Raw genomic sequence first — 20,736 nt, forward strand, 5'->3', positions numbered from 1 at the left:
TGCCAAGGGGAATCAAGTGCCATATATTTCAACTCAAAATCTCTGATCAACAAACTTTGTATTTCAGAGCTTTTCAACTGCAACTGGGAAAAGCTGCTGTAGTAGAAAATATTTCCCCTCTTTATATTTGGTGACTCACTACAGCGTAAAGAGCAAACTCCATTGGTGTTGCAGGGCTTCAAATCTGAGCAAAAGAGTCACGAGAGAAGAGGAAGAGGAAACAACAGAGTGGTTGAAGGATTTAGGGGATCCTAACAGTGATCTAATGGATAGTTTAACCTCATTTGAATACATTGCTGGGTAAAGGGCACTACATGTGTAAAACTATAAAGACCTTTGATGTTATTGCTTCTTCATTCTGTATAAGAGGTATATACGGTTTACCCTCCCTTGGGAGCAGTGTTTTGGAGAGTGCCCTGGTTCATTGGAACCAAGATCAACTGAATTAACCGTGAGCTTTGCTGGCTAAAACCCAAAAGCAAATTGAAATATATTCTTGGGGGCAGTGTTTTGGAGAGTGCATAAACTCATCCATGGAAAATATATGGGGGAGAAAAATAACATATATATACTACATATAATCAGGGAGACTAGTACAAGAGACCAGTACAGGTTGAGGTCATCTATATAAGTTCCCAAAAACATGCTTCAAAATACCTCCAATTGCAGACAAGGCAAAAAAAAGTTCAAATAACCAGCATAAGCGAAGGCCCAAAAATAAAATACATTGTAATTATGTTACAATCTATAATCCCGCAGTTGAAAAATTGCAGTCTTCAAAAGCAAAAATGGTTGTCCACAAGTTAAGTCCACTATGCTTGTTAATTGTGAGAAACTCTTTCAGTTGAGAAAAATATCTTTGCAGCAAAGTTTTGTCCATGGTATAAAAAATAGGAGACACATTTGCAACCTCTACCACCATAAAAAAATTCCAACGTCCTTCTCACATTGACAACTTCTCACATTCTACCAAAACATACAAGCTCCCATAAATTAACCTTATAAAAGTTGAACTTGGTATCACATCGACAAACTGTATGGCATGTTTACATATGTTAGCAGAGCAGAGCTTTCTAAAAGCAAGACAGGGAGGAGGTCTGATAAACAACATTAACATTGAGATATTATATTTGACCATTGCCAAATTTGCAAATTCCTCAAAGAGATATGCCAAGGGGAATCAAGTGCCATATATTTCAACTCAAAATCTTTGATCAACAAACTTTGTATTTCAGAGTTTTTCAATTGCAACTGGGAAAAGCTATTGTAGTAGAAAAATACCTCCATTGCAGACAAGGCAAAAAAAAGAAGTTCAAATAACCAGCATAAGCGAAGGCCCAAAAATAAAATACATTGTAATTATGTTACAATCTATAATCCTGTAGTTGAAAAATTGCAATCTTCAAAAGCAAAAATGGTTATCCACAAGTTAAGTCCACTATGTTAGGATTTAGGGGATCCTAACAGTGATATGATGGATAGTTTAACCTCATTTAAAGACATTGTTGGGTAAAGGGCACTACATGTGTGAAACTCTAAAGACCTTTGATGTTACTACTTCTTCATTCTATATAAGAGGTATATATGGTTCACCCTCCCTTGGGGGCAGTGTTTTGGAGAGTGCCCTGGTTCATTGGAACCAAAATCAACTAAATTAACTGTGAGCTTTGTTGGTTAAAACCCACAAGCAAATTGAAATATATTCTTGGGGGTAGTGTTTTGGAGAGTGCATAAACTCATCCATGGGAAATATATGGGGAAGAAAAATAGCATATATATACTACATATAATCAGTGAGACCAGTACAGGAGACCAGTACAGGTTGAGGTCATCTATATAAGTTCCCAAAAACATGCTTCAAAATACCTCCAATTGCAAACAAGGCAAAAAAGAGGTTCAAATAACCAGCATAAGCGAAGGCCCAAAAATAAAATACATTGTAATTATGTTACAATCTATAATCCCACAGTTGAAAAATTGTAGTCTTCAAAAGAAAAAATGGTTGTCCACAAGTTAAGTCCACTATGCTTGTTAATTGTGAGAAACTCTTTCAGTTGAGAAAAATATCTTTGCAGCAAAGTTCTGTCCATGGTATAAAAATAGGAGACACATTTGCAACCTCTACCACCATGAAAAAAGTTCCAATGTCCTTCTCACATTGACAACTTCTCACATTCTACCAAAACATACAAGCTCCCATAAATTAACCTTATAAAAGTTGAACTTGGTATCACATCGACAAATTGTATGGCATGTTTACATATGTTAGCAGAGCAGAGCTTTGTAAAAGCAAGACAGGGAGGAGGTCTGATAAACAACATTAACATTGAGATATTATATTTGACCATTGCCAAATTTGCAAATTCCTCAAAGAGATATGCCAAGGGGAATCAAGTGCCATATATTTCAACTCAAAATCTCTGATCAACAAACTTTGTATTTCAGAGTTTTTCAACTGCAACTGGGATAAGCTGTTGTAATAGAAAATATTTCCCCTCTTTATATTTAGTGACTCACTACAGCGTAAAGAGCAAACTCCATTGGTGTTGCAGGGCTTCAAATCTGAGCAAAAGAGTCATGAGAGAAGAGGAAGAGGAAACAACAGAGTGGTTGAAGGATTTAGGGGATCCTAACAGTGTTTTGATGGATAGTTTAACCTCATTTAAAGATATTGATGGGTAAAGGGCACTACATCTGTAAAACTCTAAAGACCTTTACTGTTACTGCTTCTTCATTCTATATAAGAGGTATATACGGTTCACCCTCCCTTGGGGGCAGTGTTTTGGAGAGTGCCCTTGTTCATTGGAACCAAGATCAACTGAATTAACCGTGAGCTTTGCTGGCTAAAACCCAAAAGCAAATTGAAATATATTCTTGGGGGCAGTGTTTTGGAGAGTGCATAAACTCATCCATGGAAAATATATGGGGGAGAAAAATAGCATATATATACTACATATAATCAGTGAGACCAGTACAGGATACCAATACAGGTTGAGGTAATCTATATAAGTTCCCAAAAACATGCTTCAAAATACCTCCAATTGCAGACAAAGCAAAAAAAAAGTTCAAATAACCAGCATAAGCGAAGGCCCAAAAATAAAATACATTTTAATTATGTTACAATCTATAATCCCGCAGTCGAAAAATTGCAGTCTTCAAAAGCAAAAATGGTTGTCCACAAGTTAAGTCCATTATGCTTGTTAATTGTGAGAAACTCTTTCAGTTCAGAAAAATATCTTTGCAGCAAAGTTCTGTCCATGGTATGGTGTTGCAGGGCTTCAAATTTGAGGAAAAGAGTCGCGAGAGAAGAGGAAGAGGATACAAAAAAGTGGTTGAAGGATTTAGGGGATCCTAACAGTGATCTGATGGATAGTTTAACCTCATTTAAAGACATTGCTTGGTAAAGGGCACTACATCTGTAAAACTCTAAAGCCCTTTGATGTTATTGCTTCTTCATTCTATATAAGAGGTATATACGGTTCACCCTTCCTTGGGGGCAGTGTTTTGGAGAGTGCCCTGGTTCATTGGAACCAAGATCAACTGAATTAATCGTGAGCTTTGCTAGCTAAAACCCAAAAGCAAATTGATATATATTCTTGGGGGCAGTGTTTTGGAGAGTGCATAAACTCATCCATGGAAAATATATGGGGGAGAAAAATAACATATATATACTACATATAATCAGTGAGACCAGTACAGGAGACCAATACAGGTTGAGGTTATCTATATAAATTCCCAAAAACATGCTTCAAAATACCTCTAATTGTAGACAAGGCAAAAAAAAAGTTCAAATAACTAGCATAAGCGAAGGCCCAAAAATAAAATACATTGTAATTATGTTACAATCTATAATCCCGCAGTTGAAATTTTGCAGTCTTCAAAAGCAAAAATGGTTGTCCACAAGTTAAGTCCACTATGCTTGTTAATTTTGAGAAACTCTTTCAGTTGAGAAAAATATCTTTGCAGCAAAGTTCTATCCATGGTATAAATAATAGGAGACACATTAGCAACCTCTACCACCAGAAAAAAATTTCCAACGTCCTTCTCACATTGACAACTTCTCACATTCTACCAAAACATACAAGCTCCCATAAATTAACCTTATAAAAGTTGAACTTGGTATCACAACAACAAACTGTATGGCATGTTTACATTTGCAATAAATATGTTAGCAGAGCAGAGCTTTGTAAAAGCAAGACATGGAGGAGATTTGATAAACAACATTAACATTGAGATATTATATTTGACCATTGCCAAATTTTCAAATTCCTCAAAGAGATATGCCAAGGGGAATCAAGTGCCATATATTTCAACTCAAAATCTCTGATCAACAAACTTCGTATTTTAGAGCTTTTCAACTGCAACTGGGAAAAGCTGCTGTAGTAGAAAATATTTCCCCTCTTTATATTTGGTGACTCACTACAACGTAGAGAGCAAACTCCATTGGTGTTGCAGGGCTTCAAATCTGAGGAAAAGAGTCAGACGGGGGCAGTGTTTTGGAGAGTGCCTTGGTTCATTCGAACCAGGATCACTATTTCCCACCTCTCAAGTCTCGTGTAACAGAGAATTTTGAGTTATTCTAAGAATTGCTCACCTCTCAAGTCTCGTGTAACAGAGGATTTTGGGCTATTCTAAAATGAGCGAAACCATCGTTCCTCATTTGAAAAATTGGCCAATTCTTGTATTCATCAGGAAAGTTAAAGTTCCCTCTGTAAAAGACGTGGCATGTTTACATTTGCAATAAATATGTTAGCAAAGCATAACTTTGTAAAAGCAAGACAGGGACGAGGTCTGATAAACAACATTAACATTGAGATATTATATTTGACCATTACCAAATTTGCAAATTCCTCAAAGAGATATGCCAAGGGGAATCAAGTGCCATATATTTCAACTCAAAATCTCTGATCAACAAACTTTGTATTTTAGAGCTTTTCAACTGCAATTGAGAAAAGCTACTGTAGTAGAAAATATTTCCCCTCTTTATATTTGGTGACTCACTACAACGTAAAGAGCAAACTCCATTGGTGTTGCAGGGCTTCAAATCTGAGGAAAAGAGTCAGACGGGGGCAGTGTTTTAGAGAGTGCCCTGGTTCATTGGAACCAAGATCACTATTTCCCACCTCTCAAGTCTCGTGTAACAGAAAATTTTGGATTATTCTAAGAATTGTTCACCTCTTAGGTTCCGTGTAACAGAGGATTTGGGGCTATTCTAAAATGAGCAAAACCATCGTTCCTCATTTGAAAAAATTGGCTGATTCTTGTATTCATTAGGAAAGTTAAAGTGCCCTCTGTAAAAGAATAACAGGTTTCCGTGACAGTTCAAAGCATTTAGGACTGCTTGTACTAGGTTATGACTTTGTTAAGACTGGATCTAGCTACAACTACATAGAAACTTTCACCAAGAATATCAATGTGACCAATCAAGATGCAAATTGTTGCCATTAAGAGCCTAAACTGCCACTGGAGCATTTAACCTGAGAAACAAAAATAACAACTCTGCATTAGTTTCGAAAAGAAACACACCTGTTTAGTTTTCTTTGTTGTTTCTAGCTTGTATCAACAGGTAACTTGTAGGGCTTTATCCTTAGGCAGAGTAGAATCAATCCTCCATACACCTGAGTTGCAGGTTCTCACGAATAGCAAACATAAAGCAAAATATAGGAGAACAGTGACCCAAATATATATAAAACCTCATAACTACCACCATAACCATTTGTGATGCAGAGGGCACCATATTCTGATGGAGGGAAAAACGATCCTGCAGAAAAAAACAGCCTACGTGGCCCTCATGCAGCCAAGAAGAAGGCCCCTCGTCCTCTGCGGCCCTCGTCATCATCTTTCAATCCTCTGCCCAAACCCTTCTCAGCAGGTCCCCCGCCCTCCTCTGCAGCAACTCCACCTGTGCCCTCCTCTACACCCCCGCCCTCCTCTACATCAAACGCGGATATCCGCGCACAGGACGGGTTCATTAACGTGATTAGGGTAAACAGTTCAGTAGGTAATAGAAACGAATTTATTAACTAATAACTAATACGTTAACATTTTTTAAGGGTTTCTTAATGTTTTATAACATTTTTTATTAAATTAGACCGTTGATTTCTGTTGAATCGTCTAACAATAAATCTGACAACTACGATTAAGACAGAAAGGCATTTGGGGGAGTTCATTTCAGAGGGAAACGCCTTACGGCGTAATTATATTTAAAAATATAAATTAATAATATATTATGATTTTGTTGTATGTAAAAATATATATATATATTGGAATGAAAATAGACTTTCTTAGTGTAAGTTACTTGGTAATACATTTTATATATTTAATTAATGAATTTTGAAGAAAAAAATTATAATAATAATAAAAAGTTGCACATGTAATTATATATATGAAATATGGGTTTTTATATATGTTAAAGTACATATATTTAGTGAAGTATAAGAGCTAGTGAAACCAATGATACTACTATATTTTATCTAGATATTAATTTGATCGTCACAAAAGCTCTCATTGGATTTTTGGGAAATACATTTATATCTAATGATGTATAATTTTATAATGACATATTTTTTTTGGTATATGAACGATCACAGAGAAAATTAAGTTAAACTTTGGGTATTGTCTCTCCTAACCCGTGAAAATAGGAATGGTAAAGGAATGGTTATATATATTAGGTGTATTTCAATAAGTAAAATCTATATGTACTCATAAATTGAACCCATGTATGTTATACTAACACTTTATAAAACAACCCATGTTATATAATTATGGTTAACTTCAATCCAAAAAAGTAAAATTCGCACGGTATATTTGGTTAATCGAATATTATATATATATATATATATATATATATATATATGAGAAAATATAGTTTAATTTTTATATAATTTATGGAGTTGTTTTTAATGTGATTTTTTGGACTTTCTGGTGCTGGAATCTGGTGGAAAATTTTGAGTGAAATCTTGATTTTTGTTATTTAAACTAGTTTTTTGACTGTATATATGGATTCAGCACCCTGGAAAACCCCTAGGGCACTTCGATTACATAGGATTACCCATCAAGCTTGTGATTTCAATAAATTCCTGCTGGATTTTAGAGAAATTTGACCAGAAAAACCCACCGTAAAAGCTTCCAAAAAGTCGCACTAAAGACAACTCCATAATTTATAAGCAATTATCCTATATTTAGGACAAGGAGGTAGCGATACCACCCTCCTTGACCTAAGTATCAGTAACATTTGCATGTAGGTAATAATGACAAAAAAATTTTACTCACATAAAAGCTTGAATTTATGAAATTGTATTTATTAATTTAAATTGTACCTCAGATACTTATAACCTTATTGTGTGATAAAAAAAAAAAAATTGTAATGGTAAAGACATATCAACGACGACGTCATCTAGCGGCATCACCATCACCATCACCATCACCACCACCAACACCATCACAACACCAATCGCTTAGGCGCCTGAACTAACAATTATAATGCGCTCATTAAAAGCAATCCTAGAAACAATAAACGGGTCGCCGACAACCAGTGCCAAGGAAGAATGACCTCACCGTGAGGGAGTAAATCCAAAGGGGTCCAAAGTTTTAGATGATAGATAACCATAGGAGGATATTTCTAAGGGGCTACAAAATATTAAGCTTCCAAAATTTTTAGGAGGGCAAGCCGGAAAGGTTGTTGAAGCATGGCTCGAAGGAATAATAAAGTGGTTCACACTAAGAGAATATTCTTCTACCTCTAAGACAAAGATCGCTATATTTTAGTTTAGGGAAAGTGCTTTGATTTGGTGGGGAAATCTAGAAAAACAATTACATCTCACATCAACAACATTCCCTGGGAGTTGTTCGAGGAAAGATTCCACGCAAAATACTTGCCACCTTATTTTTGAGAGTAGCTAGTCAGAGCTTTCCACATGTTAGTCCAAGGTAACAAAACAATGGAAGAATATGAGACGAGGTTTATGGAACTCGTAAAATATGTTACTTATCTAGATACTGATGAACGCCAAGTTGAGTGTTTTGTGTATGGATTAAATCCTCGAATCAAAGTCATGGTTAGAATGTGGAGACCATCATTAGTAGCAGAGGCAGTTGAATGTACCCTCTATGCAAAAGAGCATCTAGGGATAAAAAGAGATGTCAATTCGACAAGGCCCCCATAGTCGGATTTCCAAGGACTTGAAACTTCTTTAGGGGGAGTAGTTTGAGACCACGTGTTTATGGTAATATATTTACTCCAAGAGGATTAGGAGCAATGGATCCTATGACAGTTAATACTATATATGCAGAATCATCAATATCTAATGCAAGTCATTGGAACCCTTAAGGAACTAATAATAGAGGGAGAAGCGCCAAGGGAAGTAGCGCAAGAGGATGGAGCTCATTTTCAAGAAAATCACAGTCCGACACAAGGGGATCACCCCATGTTAATTGTTAGGATGTGGAGGACCGCATTTTCAACCTGAGTGTCTAGAGGCCTCGTCAAATGTAATGCAGTGAGAAGGAAAAGAGTCATTATCAAATACCAAAGGCAAACATAGAATCCATGCAGTAGTCAACAACAACTAGGCAGAACATTAGTCCACTATAGTGGAGTCTTCAGGTACTATTAATGGCATAAAACTCAAAATCTTATTTGATACCAGTGCTAATAATAGTTTCATTTTGTCATATGCATTAAATAAATGTGGGTTGGCAGCCCACAAGCAAAATGATTTCAGACATGTAGAAATGGCTTCAGGGGAACTTCAGTTCGTTGATCTAAGGGTTTGTTCAACTAAGTTAATAGTATATGTCGTAACCTTGGGAATTTATGATATCATCAGAGGGATGGATTGGTTAGAAGCTCATCGAGCTTGGATAGACTGTTACAAAAAAAGAATTCTCCGAATAAATGATGAAGGAGAGACTATCCAAATCCATGTTATTAAGAGGAGGGTATATTTACGCTTCATATCAACAATGCAAATGAAGCGTTGCCTAAGAAAAGGTTGTTCGGTATATGTAGTTAAGGAAGTAATCAAGGAAAAAGGGCCATCTCTAAAGCAATATTTGTTGTTATCTGAATTTCTTGATGTTTTTTGAAGGAACTACTAGGATTACCTCCTAAAAGGGAGCTTGATCTCACAATAGAATTGAAAGCTGGTACATAACCAATCTCTAAAACACCCTATAGAATGATGGATCTGGAACTTCAAGAGTTACAAATCCAGCTAAAGGAACTACTGGATATAGGACATATTCGACCTAGTATTTCACCTTGGGGAGCTCTTGTAATTTTTGTCAAGAAGAAGGATGTTGGACATTGGACAAGCCAACACTCCCTGTGTGTTTTGCAACATGGAATGACCACCTCTTGTGGATCCTTATCTCAGTTGATGTGATTGTTGACTAACACCTGTAGGTTTTTGTCTAACGATAATCATGATTCCCAACAAGTGGTATCAAAGCGTAGGTCACGAGTACGATACACACCCAGCTCGCGTTGGGGAGTATATTGTTGGACATTGGATAAGCCAATGCTCCCCATGTGTTTTGCGACATGGACTAACCACCTCTCGTGGATATTTATCTTTGGCGATGCGATCATTAACTAACACCTGTGTGTTTTGGTCTAACAATAATCGTGATTCCCAACAAAGGATGGTTCCTTATGGTTATGCATAGATTATTGAGACTTAAATCAAGCTATAATAAAGAATAGGTATCCAATGCCTCGAATTAATGACCTCTTCGACCAAATGAAAGGAGCTTCAGTCTTTTCAAAAATTTATCTACGGTCAGGTTATCATCAATTAAGAATTAAGGAAAGTGATATCTCTAAGATTGCATTCTGAACATGTTTTGGGCATTATGAGTTCATGATGGTAACATTTGGGTTGACCAATGCACCAACAATATTCATGAATCTTATGAATAATGTTTTCTGCAAGTATCTTGACCGTTTTGTACAAGTCTTCTTAGATGATATTCTCATCTACTTCGAAAATGAGAAGGAGCGTGAAGAACACTTGCGGATAGTATTATCTTGCCTCAGGGAGCACCAATTATATGGAAAGTTATCCAAGTGTTCCTTCTTTCAGAGGAAGATTCATTACCTAGGTCATATTATATTTGGTGAAGGGATCTCAATAGATCCTGAGAAGGTAAAAGCAATCATGGAGTGGTCGATACCGAAGAATGCGCAAGAAGTGTGAAGTTTTATGGGTTTAGCTAGATACTATTGAAGGTTTGTAGAAGGGTTCTCAAAAATTGCGAAGCCTGTCACAACTTTCCAACGTAAAGGAGTTAGGTATGAGTGGAACAAGGAATTTCATAGGGCATTCTTTGAACTAAAAATATTGTTGACCAGTGCACCAATCATGCGAGTACCTGATATGGACAAAGACTTTACAGTATGTATTGATGCATCCAAGCAATGATTAGGTACAATATTGATGCAATATAAGGGAGTAATAGCGTATGCCTCAAGGAAGTTAAAGTCTCATGAAGGACTATATGCCACACGTGATTTAGAATTGGTCATTGTAGTACTAGCATTAAAGATATGGAGATAATATCTTGTAAGGAGAAGCTTTGTGCTTAAAAGCAACCACCATAGTTTGCAATATTTGTTTACCAAAAGGGACTTGAATGCTAGGCAAAGACGATGATGTGAATTTTTAAGCAAGTATGACTTTGGGATTTCTTAATTTAATGGAAAGGAAAATGTAGTGGAAGATGCCCTAAGTAGAAGACCAAGAATCTTTTCCCTTGTACCCATCAAGGTTGACTTGAGAGAGCAATTGCTAACTTCTCTTGGAAGATAGATGTTATTTAAAAGTAAGATATGAGCTTGAGTAAAGGTCCAAAAGAACTTAAGTTTGAGGGGTATGAACTAGAGGATGATGGACTGTTACAATCCCATGGAAGGATGTACATCCGTGATAGTGTGGATATTTGAAACACCATCCTTAAGGAAGCCCACAAAACATTGTATTATGTGCATCCAGGTGTAAAGAAAATGTGTGGTAACACAAAGAAACTCTTCTTGGGTAGGAATGAAGTGTGATATTGTCCAATTTGTTACAAAGTGTCTTGAATGCTAGAAAGTGAAGGCTGACCATGATTGTCCAATAGGTCTCCTGCATACTCGTGACATTCCTATGACCAAATGGGAGGTGATTTTTATGGATTTTATTGTCGAGCTACCTCTTACACCATAAAGGCATAATGTCATTGTGGTTGTGGTAGATAAACTAACGAAAAGTGCTCATTTTATTCCCGTAAGAGATACTTATGAAGTTGTTGATGTAGCTCGAGTATTTATAAATGAAATCATTAGATTTCATGGAGTTCCTAAGAAAATCATATCATATAAAGATTCACGATTGACTTCAAGATTATGGAATTGTATACAATCAACATTAGGAACTCAACTAAATTTAAGTACAACATATCATCCTGAGATTGATGGACAAATCGAAAGGGTTAACCAAGTAATAGAAGATATATTGAGGATGTACATTATGGATCAACAACACAATGGGAAAAGTACTTACGCTTGGTTGATTTACATACAATAACAACTAGCACAATCAGAATGCCTCCATTTGAAGCATTATATGGCAGAACCTGTAGAACACCATTAAGTTGGGACATGTTAGAGGATCAAGTGATAGTGGGGCTAGAGGTAATTCAAGAGATGGAAGCATAAGTAAAAAAAATAGACAACGGATAAAGGGGGCACTAGATAGGCAAAAAGTTATGTGGATGCTTGTAGGACAAATAGGAATTATGAAGTAGGGGATCGAGTTTTCATCCACATTAGACCAAACAAAAGCATTATTTGGTTTAGAAAAGGAACAAAGTTGTCACCTCGGTTTATTGGGCAAGTCAAAGTTCTGGAAAAAGTTGGACCTATCGCCTATCGTCTTACACTGCCACCCCACTTGCATAAAGTTCATAATGTTTTTCATGTATGTGTACTAAGACATTATATAGCTGACAAATCACATAACCTTCAGTAGAAGAAACTGCAGGTATCAGACAAGGGAACCATTTCGGTTGAACCATTACGTATACTAGAATGTAGGGTTCAACATCTCAGGACAACCTGGTAGAGCAAGTTAAGGTCCAATGGGACAAGTATAGTCCTGGATCGACTACTTGGGAAGACAAAGAGGCCATATGCCAAACATAACCCAACTTGTTTTGATTTTGAAGCACTTAAAAACCTTATTTTGTATATCTTTACTTTATTTTGGCTAGATACTTAAGACTATCATTTTGAACAGTTCTATATCTATGAAAGGTTACACGTAAGAATGATTTAAAATTATTTGCTTAACACTGTTGGGAAATGGATACCAATATGAAGTATGTTATTTTCTTAACATTGTTATTACATGGATACTAATATAAATTATGAATTGCGTTGTGGATGTGGTATCTATAATTTTACATATCAACATGAATGATGAGATGGAAATAAAAGAATGACTACACTTGACTATTTAACATGAAAAATAACTTACAAATATATTGGCTAGACATAGCCAAGTATTTTATATGAACTCAAAGATCAATATCATAGATGACAACATATTGGGAATGCATATAAATTGTTATCTGAATATAATTAGTTTTGAATATATTGATGCATATGTTATAATGTGTGGACAAGTGTTTAGATTGCAAATAGTATCATTACCAAACCGACCATGTTATGAAAAAACTCCAAGAACAATTGAGGCTCAATAAGATTCCATGATAGGCTATTGGTCTTAGTTTTACTAGGAGGGGTGGAGGTGTTTCCCACTGTTTATCATCAAAAAATTAGAGTCATGGGAGCACTGTGTGAGTCACGCTCCCCTAAATGTGTGATGATGTCTTCTAGATGCCTACTGGGAAATTAGGTTGATATAGTCGACTTTCTCACCCTTGAGATTTATGAATGATTAGATCAGTATAGCTAACACCATGACATATTCCAGTAGATGATGGATAGGATGGGAGTGGAAGAGATTAGGAAGGATAAGATGATTCTAGAATAAATTAAGAGCTCGGTTGGATAGGGCATGACTATTAATATCGTAAACCTATAAATGTTTAAAACACAAATAAAATGAAAAATTTCCTCACATTAAATAAGTATTCAATCACGAGACATAATCCTTACATGATTACACTAATTTCTAAAATAATTATTGATATACTATATAAACTTTAACTTCAGGATGAAGTTTTTTGATATACTATACGACACATGCATATGATAGCTACATATGCATGTATTGCATGTACTACACTAGTATTTATACTCGCTAATATTGGAAAATGTGTAAGTTGAAGGTAATGAATTGATTATGAATGTAGATTCCCAACTCACCAAAATATAATGAATATATCAAGTGAGGTACTTGATATGTCTACCACTATTATATATATAAATAATTTACTTAAGGTAAATAAAGTAATTTATTTAATATATGAATAAAGTAATTTACTTAAATTTTAAATAAGTGATTTATTTAAACTTATAGATAAAGTAATTTAAATAACTAAAATAAGACAATATAGTTCATAAACTAAACAAACAATTATAACCAACACTCCATTACATTTGATAAATATAACTACCTCTAAACAAAGGAAAAAGACGACTATGGAATGTATGATATTTACAACAAAAGAATGAGAGACGATGGATTTTTAGGGCATATAAAGGAGTCAAGGAGACCATGAGAAGGGGGGACAAAGGATGAAGAGTGTGAAAGGAGGGTTTTATTTCTTAACTATGGGAGAAGCAGAGATTGTGGAGAGAAACACAAAGTATTGTGCAATTGTTCTTGGGGTTTTGGGCATGAGGGCTAGAAGACCTCTATTTCAAAGTCTTCTGGATCTGGAAACCAGATAGGTTAATCCTAGATAGGCTAGGAGGAAACAATCGATTTGGTAGCAGGAGCAGGAGCAACAACATACCAGAAATGCCTTCAAACAATATTTTGAGGTAAGTACTTGCAAATGAGTTGTTAATTTTAGTTTCTCTGGTTAAGTTGTAAAATTAGGCATTAGAATTTGATGTCAATTGTCAAATTTTAGTTTCTCTGGTTAAATTTAAAAAATTAGGGCTTTACACATATTCCACTTTTAAGAAATTCATGACATTAGGGAATTCATCCTTGTTGAGACAATGATGAACTATCTTGACATCACCAACAAATAAAGAATCTAGGTTGCTTTGTTGACCTTCTTGTCTTGCTATGTCCAAAATGCTTCTAAAGGTTGGCAGTATTCTCCAAATCTCTGTTGGCCTACCCAAATCTCTACCAACAAAGTTGGAATCACACAAAACTATTTTCTCCATTCTTAAATGGACTTGAATATAATCTCTAACTTGTATCAACTGCTAATAATGAGGGTTATTAGTGGGATGATATTTATAACAATCACAGTTTGATGAAGGGGGCGGATTTGCATAGACTAGCGAACTAAACGTTGAACATAAGGCTAACAGAATGTGGCAAAGTATTCCTTGCTTCAATTTGTTGTAAAATACAATGATTTCTCTTGAGTAAACCAATAAAAAGTTTGCTTGTATTACAAATGGAAAACCATTTACCATTTATGTAAGAAGAAAAGAATACATACTAGGGGCTAGTTTGTCTTCTTTAGTAAGACATTTATCTTAGGGAAAAGCTACTGTAATCACCCATTTTTCCACATCTTTCCTCTGCTCAACCTTACACTCATTTTTCACATCAAAACGTTGCTTACATATGTAATAACTGGATTGTCCAATGGAATGTTTGCCTTCAACAACAGATAAATGTAGAGTGAACGATTCACTATCTTCGCTCTTGGAATTTCAAAATTTTGTCTCCCTTGAAATAGAGATTCTATTTATTTTGTTAAAACTGACGTTCACATGGACCTCATAGACATAAAGCTTCTTGATCTTAGACATAATAAAAGAATTTCAAGTTGAATACTTGAGAGTTCTTTTTGCACAGCTTCAACCTTCTCTGCACACAAAGGAAGAACCATAAAAGTATTGGGAAGCCTGCCATCGTAAAATTCTTCAGGTTTAGAAATGTTGGGCCTACTTTCAACCCATTTTGGGACTATATATGCAATGTCAAAGCCCGCATGAGAGATTTCATTGAATCTTATCTTGCATCCATTGCTAAAAATGTAAGGCTGACTTGTCACTAAAAAGACACTCTTAAACTTAACACCTGCAATGAAAAGAGAGGATGCTACCTATATTATTGGTACTATAATAGTCATAGAGAAATTGGGAAAATGAGTTGGTTACCCATAAAATTGTCATTGTAATCACCATAAATTAACAAAGAGATAATGATTCTTGTTAACCAATTCATACCTTTATAAGGATTAGAAATTCATATTTAACTATTTTAATATGATTGAATCCATACCTTTTTCTCCGATATAACCTCCTTCCCTTTTATTTATTTTGGTCGATCATCCTACGTTGCTTATAGAATTGATATGAAGTTTCTGAAATCCAATCTTGTCGTTCGAAACCAGCAGTGTAGTAGCACCCACACCAGTGACATCCTTAGTCGTAAACACAAAATCCAACATCAAATTCACATTTTGTGCATAGTTGTTATCCATTTTGCAACAAAGTCACCAAAATTATCATGATAACAAAAATACTAAACAAAGAAGATAAGCTTGATTGGCACTTTCAATCCAACTGATGAGTCACTTGAATTAGCACTATAACAAAATGAACATGTTTGTTGTATAATTCTACAGACAAAAGTTTGACTATTTGGTGCAATTCTTTTGTAAGAGGGTTCTCTTTGAACTTGGTTTTCTGAATCTCTTCAATGTGCTCTCTTGGTGTTGCCATCCATGCAAAGGCAGTGAAGTCCAATTCCAATGGTGAGAAAACAATACAAACGTTGAAGTGAGTCCCTCTGACAACAAATTTATTGAGGGTGTATCCCTATGGTTAATAAGATTGAACTTCAAATTTACATAATCAAACCATCGATTTCAAATTCCAATATTAGAATTTGTGAAGCCAATTTGATAGCAACTCAAAACTAATGAATTTAGACTACTAGATGTGTTAAATAATTGAAAAGTGTTGTTGGTGAATGTACAAAGGACGATTGACAGGACTTAGAATTAGATTGGGGAATACTAAAAATCTTTGATTGTGCACAGGTATGATCTTTCCTTTGTACAATGTATATTGAAGGTTGCGTTGGAGTGATAGTTTGACAATCAGTATGCCCTTACAATGAAAAAAGCATTTAAACCCCCAAGGTAGAGCTCACCACGACATCGTGTTATGTAGCTTTGATGTGGCGGTGGTGCTGAGACCACTGCATAGAAAAATGAAATCCTAAGGTGAACTATGTAACTCCATGGTTTTCCTTGCAATTTTTTTGTACGTATATGAATAATACAAATCTATGGATCATAGATGTCACTGCTATGCAATGACATAATAAGGGGAAAGAAAATTCTTGTTTTACATTTCACGTCTGACCTTTTGGTGGACATTGTATTTCAATTGTTGTTACCTGTATTGATAGTATGAACCACATATCGTGTCAAACATAATACACATGTTAGATAATTTTGGTTCTTGGCGTACTTGCTTATTGCTCATTGACACATATCCATGTCATATTTTCTAGAGAGTAGTCTAACGAGGCAACAATTTTGCCTGCAAATTGGAAATTCCAACAAGATTTTGACAAAATTCAGGCAGAAATTTTGAGAAATATGGGTTATAACTGTTAAGCATAAGGATTTTCGGTGCCTTAAGGGTTTTTGATGGTGTTGAATCTATTTCTACCATAAAAAAATGACTTAAGCACTCCTATGGTTGGACTTTTTTTGAGAAAAAATGGTTGAAGGCTCTCTGTGGTCCCTGATGATGGATGGAGTCACCATCTGAAACATTGGACATATCACACATTTTACACAGTATGATTCCGGAAATTACTAACAATATGACAAACTGTGGAAGTCTCCAATCACTCATCAATATTTTTCTAGGCAAAAGTGTGGCCTCAGTAGCTAATGCCTATTTTCTAGTGAAAGATGGAAGGAATAACTTGTATTTCATGACAAAATATGGAAAAAAATCAATTTCGACATAACAAAAATAGTCAATTTTTTGATAAAAACTATATTAACCTGAATTTAAATTATATTAGCATGTACTATATAAAAATTTGATGATAAATATGATTATGGCAGATTTCACGTTAAAACACTTGGTGATACTATATTTTTTGATTTTTCATATATTTTTTAATAATGTTAATTTGTGACAATTCTATATAAAACCAAATACAAATGATCATTTGTTATATATGTCCAATAAAAAAATAAAAAGAAAATTTAAAAATTTTAAAAATTATTTTCGAATTTTCAAAATATTTAATTTAATATTTAAATTGTAATTACTTTAATAAATTTTAAAGTTTCTTTTAACTAATTGAATTCAACTTAGTTTAACTTCTTTTTTTTTTACACGTGGGAAACCTAAGAAAACCATCTCTAGCTATTATCGGCAAATGGAGACTACTCATCAACTTTATTATTCAAAGAAAACCACGCCACTGGAATACCCTGCTAGTGGTCCGTAAAGAGGTAGACTTTCACTCATCAACTTTATTATTCAAAGAAAACACGCCACCTGGAATAACCTGCTAGTGGTATGGTATGTACAGAGAGAAACTTTCACTCCTGCCACATATTTCTGGGTCTTGAGCCATACTCTCTTTCCTTACATCTCAAGAAAACAAACTCTTAACCAAACAAAAACAAAAATAACTTTAAAACATACTTGGGATCCATTTTTAATTTAACTTACCATATATAAACTCAATAAAAATATAATTATATTTTTCTTTTTATAATGTATCATTACATTAAATTTCGAATGAATGGGATAATAATTCTTTCTTAAAAACCATCATGCAATGCCAAGTGAGAAAAGCTTTACCCGAATTGTCCATCCTTAGCTTCCAATGAATGAGAGATCTTGCATTAAACAGAAAATCATATTTATTGAATCATGGCTAAAGGCATCAAGTGGGAAGAGGCTGCTAAACCCTCTCTTAAACCTCAACTCGATTCCTTTCGCGGGGACAAATCCATGAGCGACGGGCCGAACGAGCGATCAGTCAAGCACAGCGTCACATGATCACTTCTCTGAAAGGTTTGCTACAAATTTCTGAGATTTTTTTGACCAAACATAGCAGGGGAAAAACACGAGAGAAAAGCTATATATGGCACGAATTAGATCTATATACCCTGTAAAAATTTATCAGAATACCCTAACGAGAGTCATTTCCTCGCATTTTTCGGCACTTCCACAACCCTATTTCGATGAGCCAACAAGTAATTTGCCTTCAGAGAATTCGAGGGGATCAAAACACAAAGACCAACATGCGAAAACATCGCAGAAGGACGTCATTAATGCGCTTTTGAATGAGACCAGGGTTACTGAAGCCAAGCGAATGTATGAAAAAATGGTACGTAGTAATTTCATCCCAGATACTTCTACCCACAACACAGTGATTAATGGGTTTGCAAAGGCTGGACGAGTTGAAGATGCCTTGAGTCTCCTTCAGCACATGAAACAGAAGGGTGGATTTTCATCAAATACAGTGACTTTCAATGTTTTGCTCGGTGAACCCAGCAAATTAGGCCATGTGGGTCGTATTGAAAATATACTAGATCTGATGATTGATGATGGTTGTGCACCTGATCATGTCACTTCTGACTTGTTAGTTCGTGCATTCTGTAATGGAGGCAGAGATGAGGAAGCCTGCAATATTTTTATTGAAATGGTGAGATGTGTTGTTAATCCAGATATGAGTACTCTCAATTTTCTCATCAGGCATTTGTGTAAGGCTGGGAAGATTGATACAGCATATACGTTTCTGGAGGAAATGAAGAGTCTAAACTGCAAGATGGGTCTAAATTGCAGGCCTGATATTGTCACTTGTAGCATTCTGATGGATGCTCTCTGCAATGGCAAACATATGAGAAAAGCAAGAAATTTGTTGGACGAGATGTTAGATTCTGGGTGCAAGCCTGATAGCTTCTTATACAACACCCTAATGAAGGGTTACTGTAAAATCGATAAGACCAATGAAGCCTTGGAGGTTTATAAGAAGATGGACGCAGAGGGGTGTGCTCGTGATGTCGTAACATTTAATACTCTCATATTTGGGTTGTCCAAGGCTGGGAAAATAGATGAAGCCAGGAAGTTTCTGAAGCTCATGGTCAGGAAAGGGCATTCTCCCGATGTCATTACTTACACTTCACTTATGAATGGGATGTGTAGAAAAGGAGATGCCATGGGAGCTCTTGCGTTGTTAGAGGAAATGGAACAATCTGTGTGTCAGCCTGATGGTTGCACGTACAACACCCTTATGCATGGCCTTTGTATGTGTCAGCACTTACATCAGGCCTTGAAGCTGTATGAGGTGCTGAAGTCGAAGGAAGTTGATCTTGAGAGTGGCACCTATGCGGCGTTTCTCAAGGCACTTTGTAGAGCAGGGAAAGTGGCTGAAGCATATGAAGTCTTTGATTACGTGTTAAACCGGAAAACATTACCAGATGTTGTAGCATATTCTGTTTTGGAAAATTCTCTGAAGTTTTTTAAGAAACCTCGTTTTTCGAGGTAACTTCTTCAAGTTTGTTCTCTCTGGTCAAGGTTATCTTGAAAGTGGTACCTATGCGGCATTTCTTAAGGCGTTTTGTAGGGCAGGGAAAGTGGCTGAAGCATATCAAATTTTCGATTACATGTTAAACTGGAAATCATTGCCAGATGTTGTAGCATATTATCTGTTGGAAAATTCAATGGGGTTTTTTAAGCAACCTCGTTTATCTAGGTAATTCCTTCGGTTTATTCTTTCTGGTCAAGGGTTTGCTTGAGAGTAGTACCTATGGTTGCCAGATTTTGTAGCTTATTCTGTGTTGGAAAATTCTCCAAAGTTTTTTAAGAAACCTCGTCTATCTGGGTAATTCCTTCAGTTTATTCTCTCTGGTCAAGTGGTCAAGTGTTATCAAAGGAGTTCAAATTTTGTGCATCTGATTTGATAGAACTTTGCCCTTCTGGCTCACCTCATCCAAGGTAATTCCTTGTTGTTGAATTGAGGCTTCTGTGATCCATAATAAATAAGTAATTCCTTGTTATCTATTTGGTTGCTGTTGCTTTTCTGGCATGCCTAATGGCAATATACCTCTCTATTTGGAATTTCTGAGTCTTGATTGCTGATCAGTCTATATTGTTTGAGTTTGAGTCCCACGTATAGCTGACCAGCAATTGCGAAAGAATAAAAATCTGACATTTTGTTTTAATGCATAAACTTTCTGGTTAAACTGTTGTCAATATGTTGCAATTGTACTGTTTTTTCTTCACTTTGGTACGGACCACAAGCAATGGCAGTAGTCTAACCAGACTGCTTTTTTGCCCTGAAAATCATAGAATTTCTGGCAATATTTTGATAAAATCCGGCAGGGATGCTTTTTTGCCCTGAAAATCATAGAATTTCCGGCAATATTTTGATAAAATCCGGCAGGGATTTTTGTAAATTGAGGTTAAAGTTGTCAATTTTCAAGATTTTGGATTCCCCAGACGTTTTTGATGGTGCTGAATCCATTTCCACCATCAAAAACATGATTCAAACACTGCTATTGCAAGATTTCTTGAATTTTTTTCGCCGGATTCCAGCCACTTTT

General features: G+C 35.6%; 1 protein-coding gene across 1 annotated transcript; it reads left to right on the plus strand.

Moving 5' to 3' along the window:
• The first annotated feature begins 17,988 nt into the window (after positions 1-17,988).
• Positions 17,989-20,043, plus strand: LOC149214723 (uncharacterized). Its single transcript, XM_089392383.1, has one exon. It carries the CDS (start codon positions 18,273-18,275, stop codon positions 19,677-19,679), a length of 1,407 nt encoding a protein of 468 aa, XP_089248509.1. The 5' UTR covers positions 17,989-18,272; the 3' UTR covers positions 19,680-20,043.
• Positions 20,044-20,736: the final 693 nt, after the last annotated feature.

The sequence above is a fragment of the Pinus tabuliformis genome, chromosome 1_1, assembly GCF_031772625.1.
Source record: "Pinus tabuliformis cultivar Carrire ecotype Pingquan chromosome 1_1, CPIR1, whole genome shotgun sequence".
Taxonomy (NCBI): Eukaryota; Viridiplantae; Streptophyta; class Pinopsida; order Pinales; family Pinaceae; genus Pinus; species Pinus tabuliformis.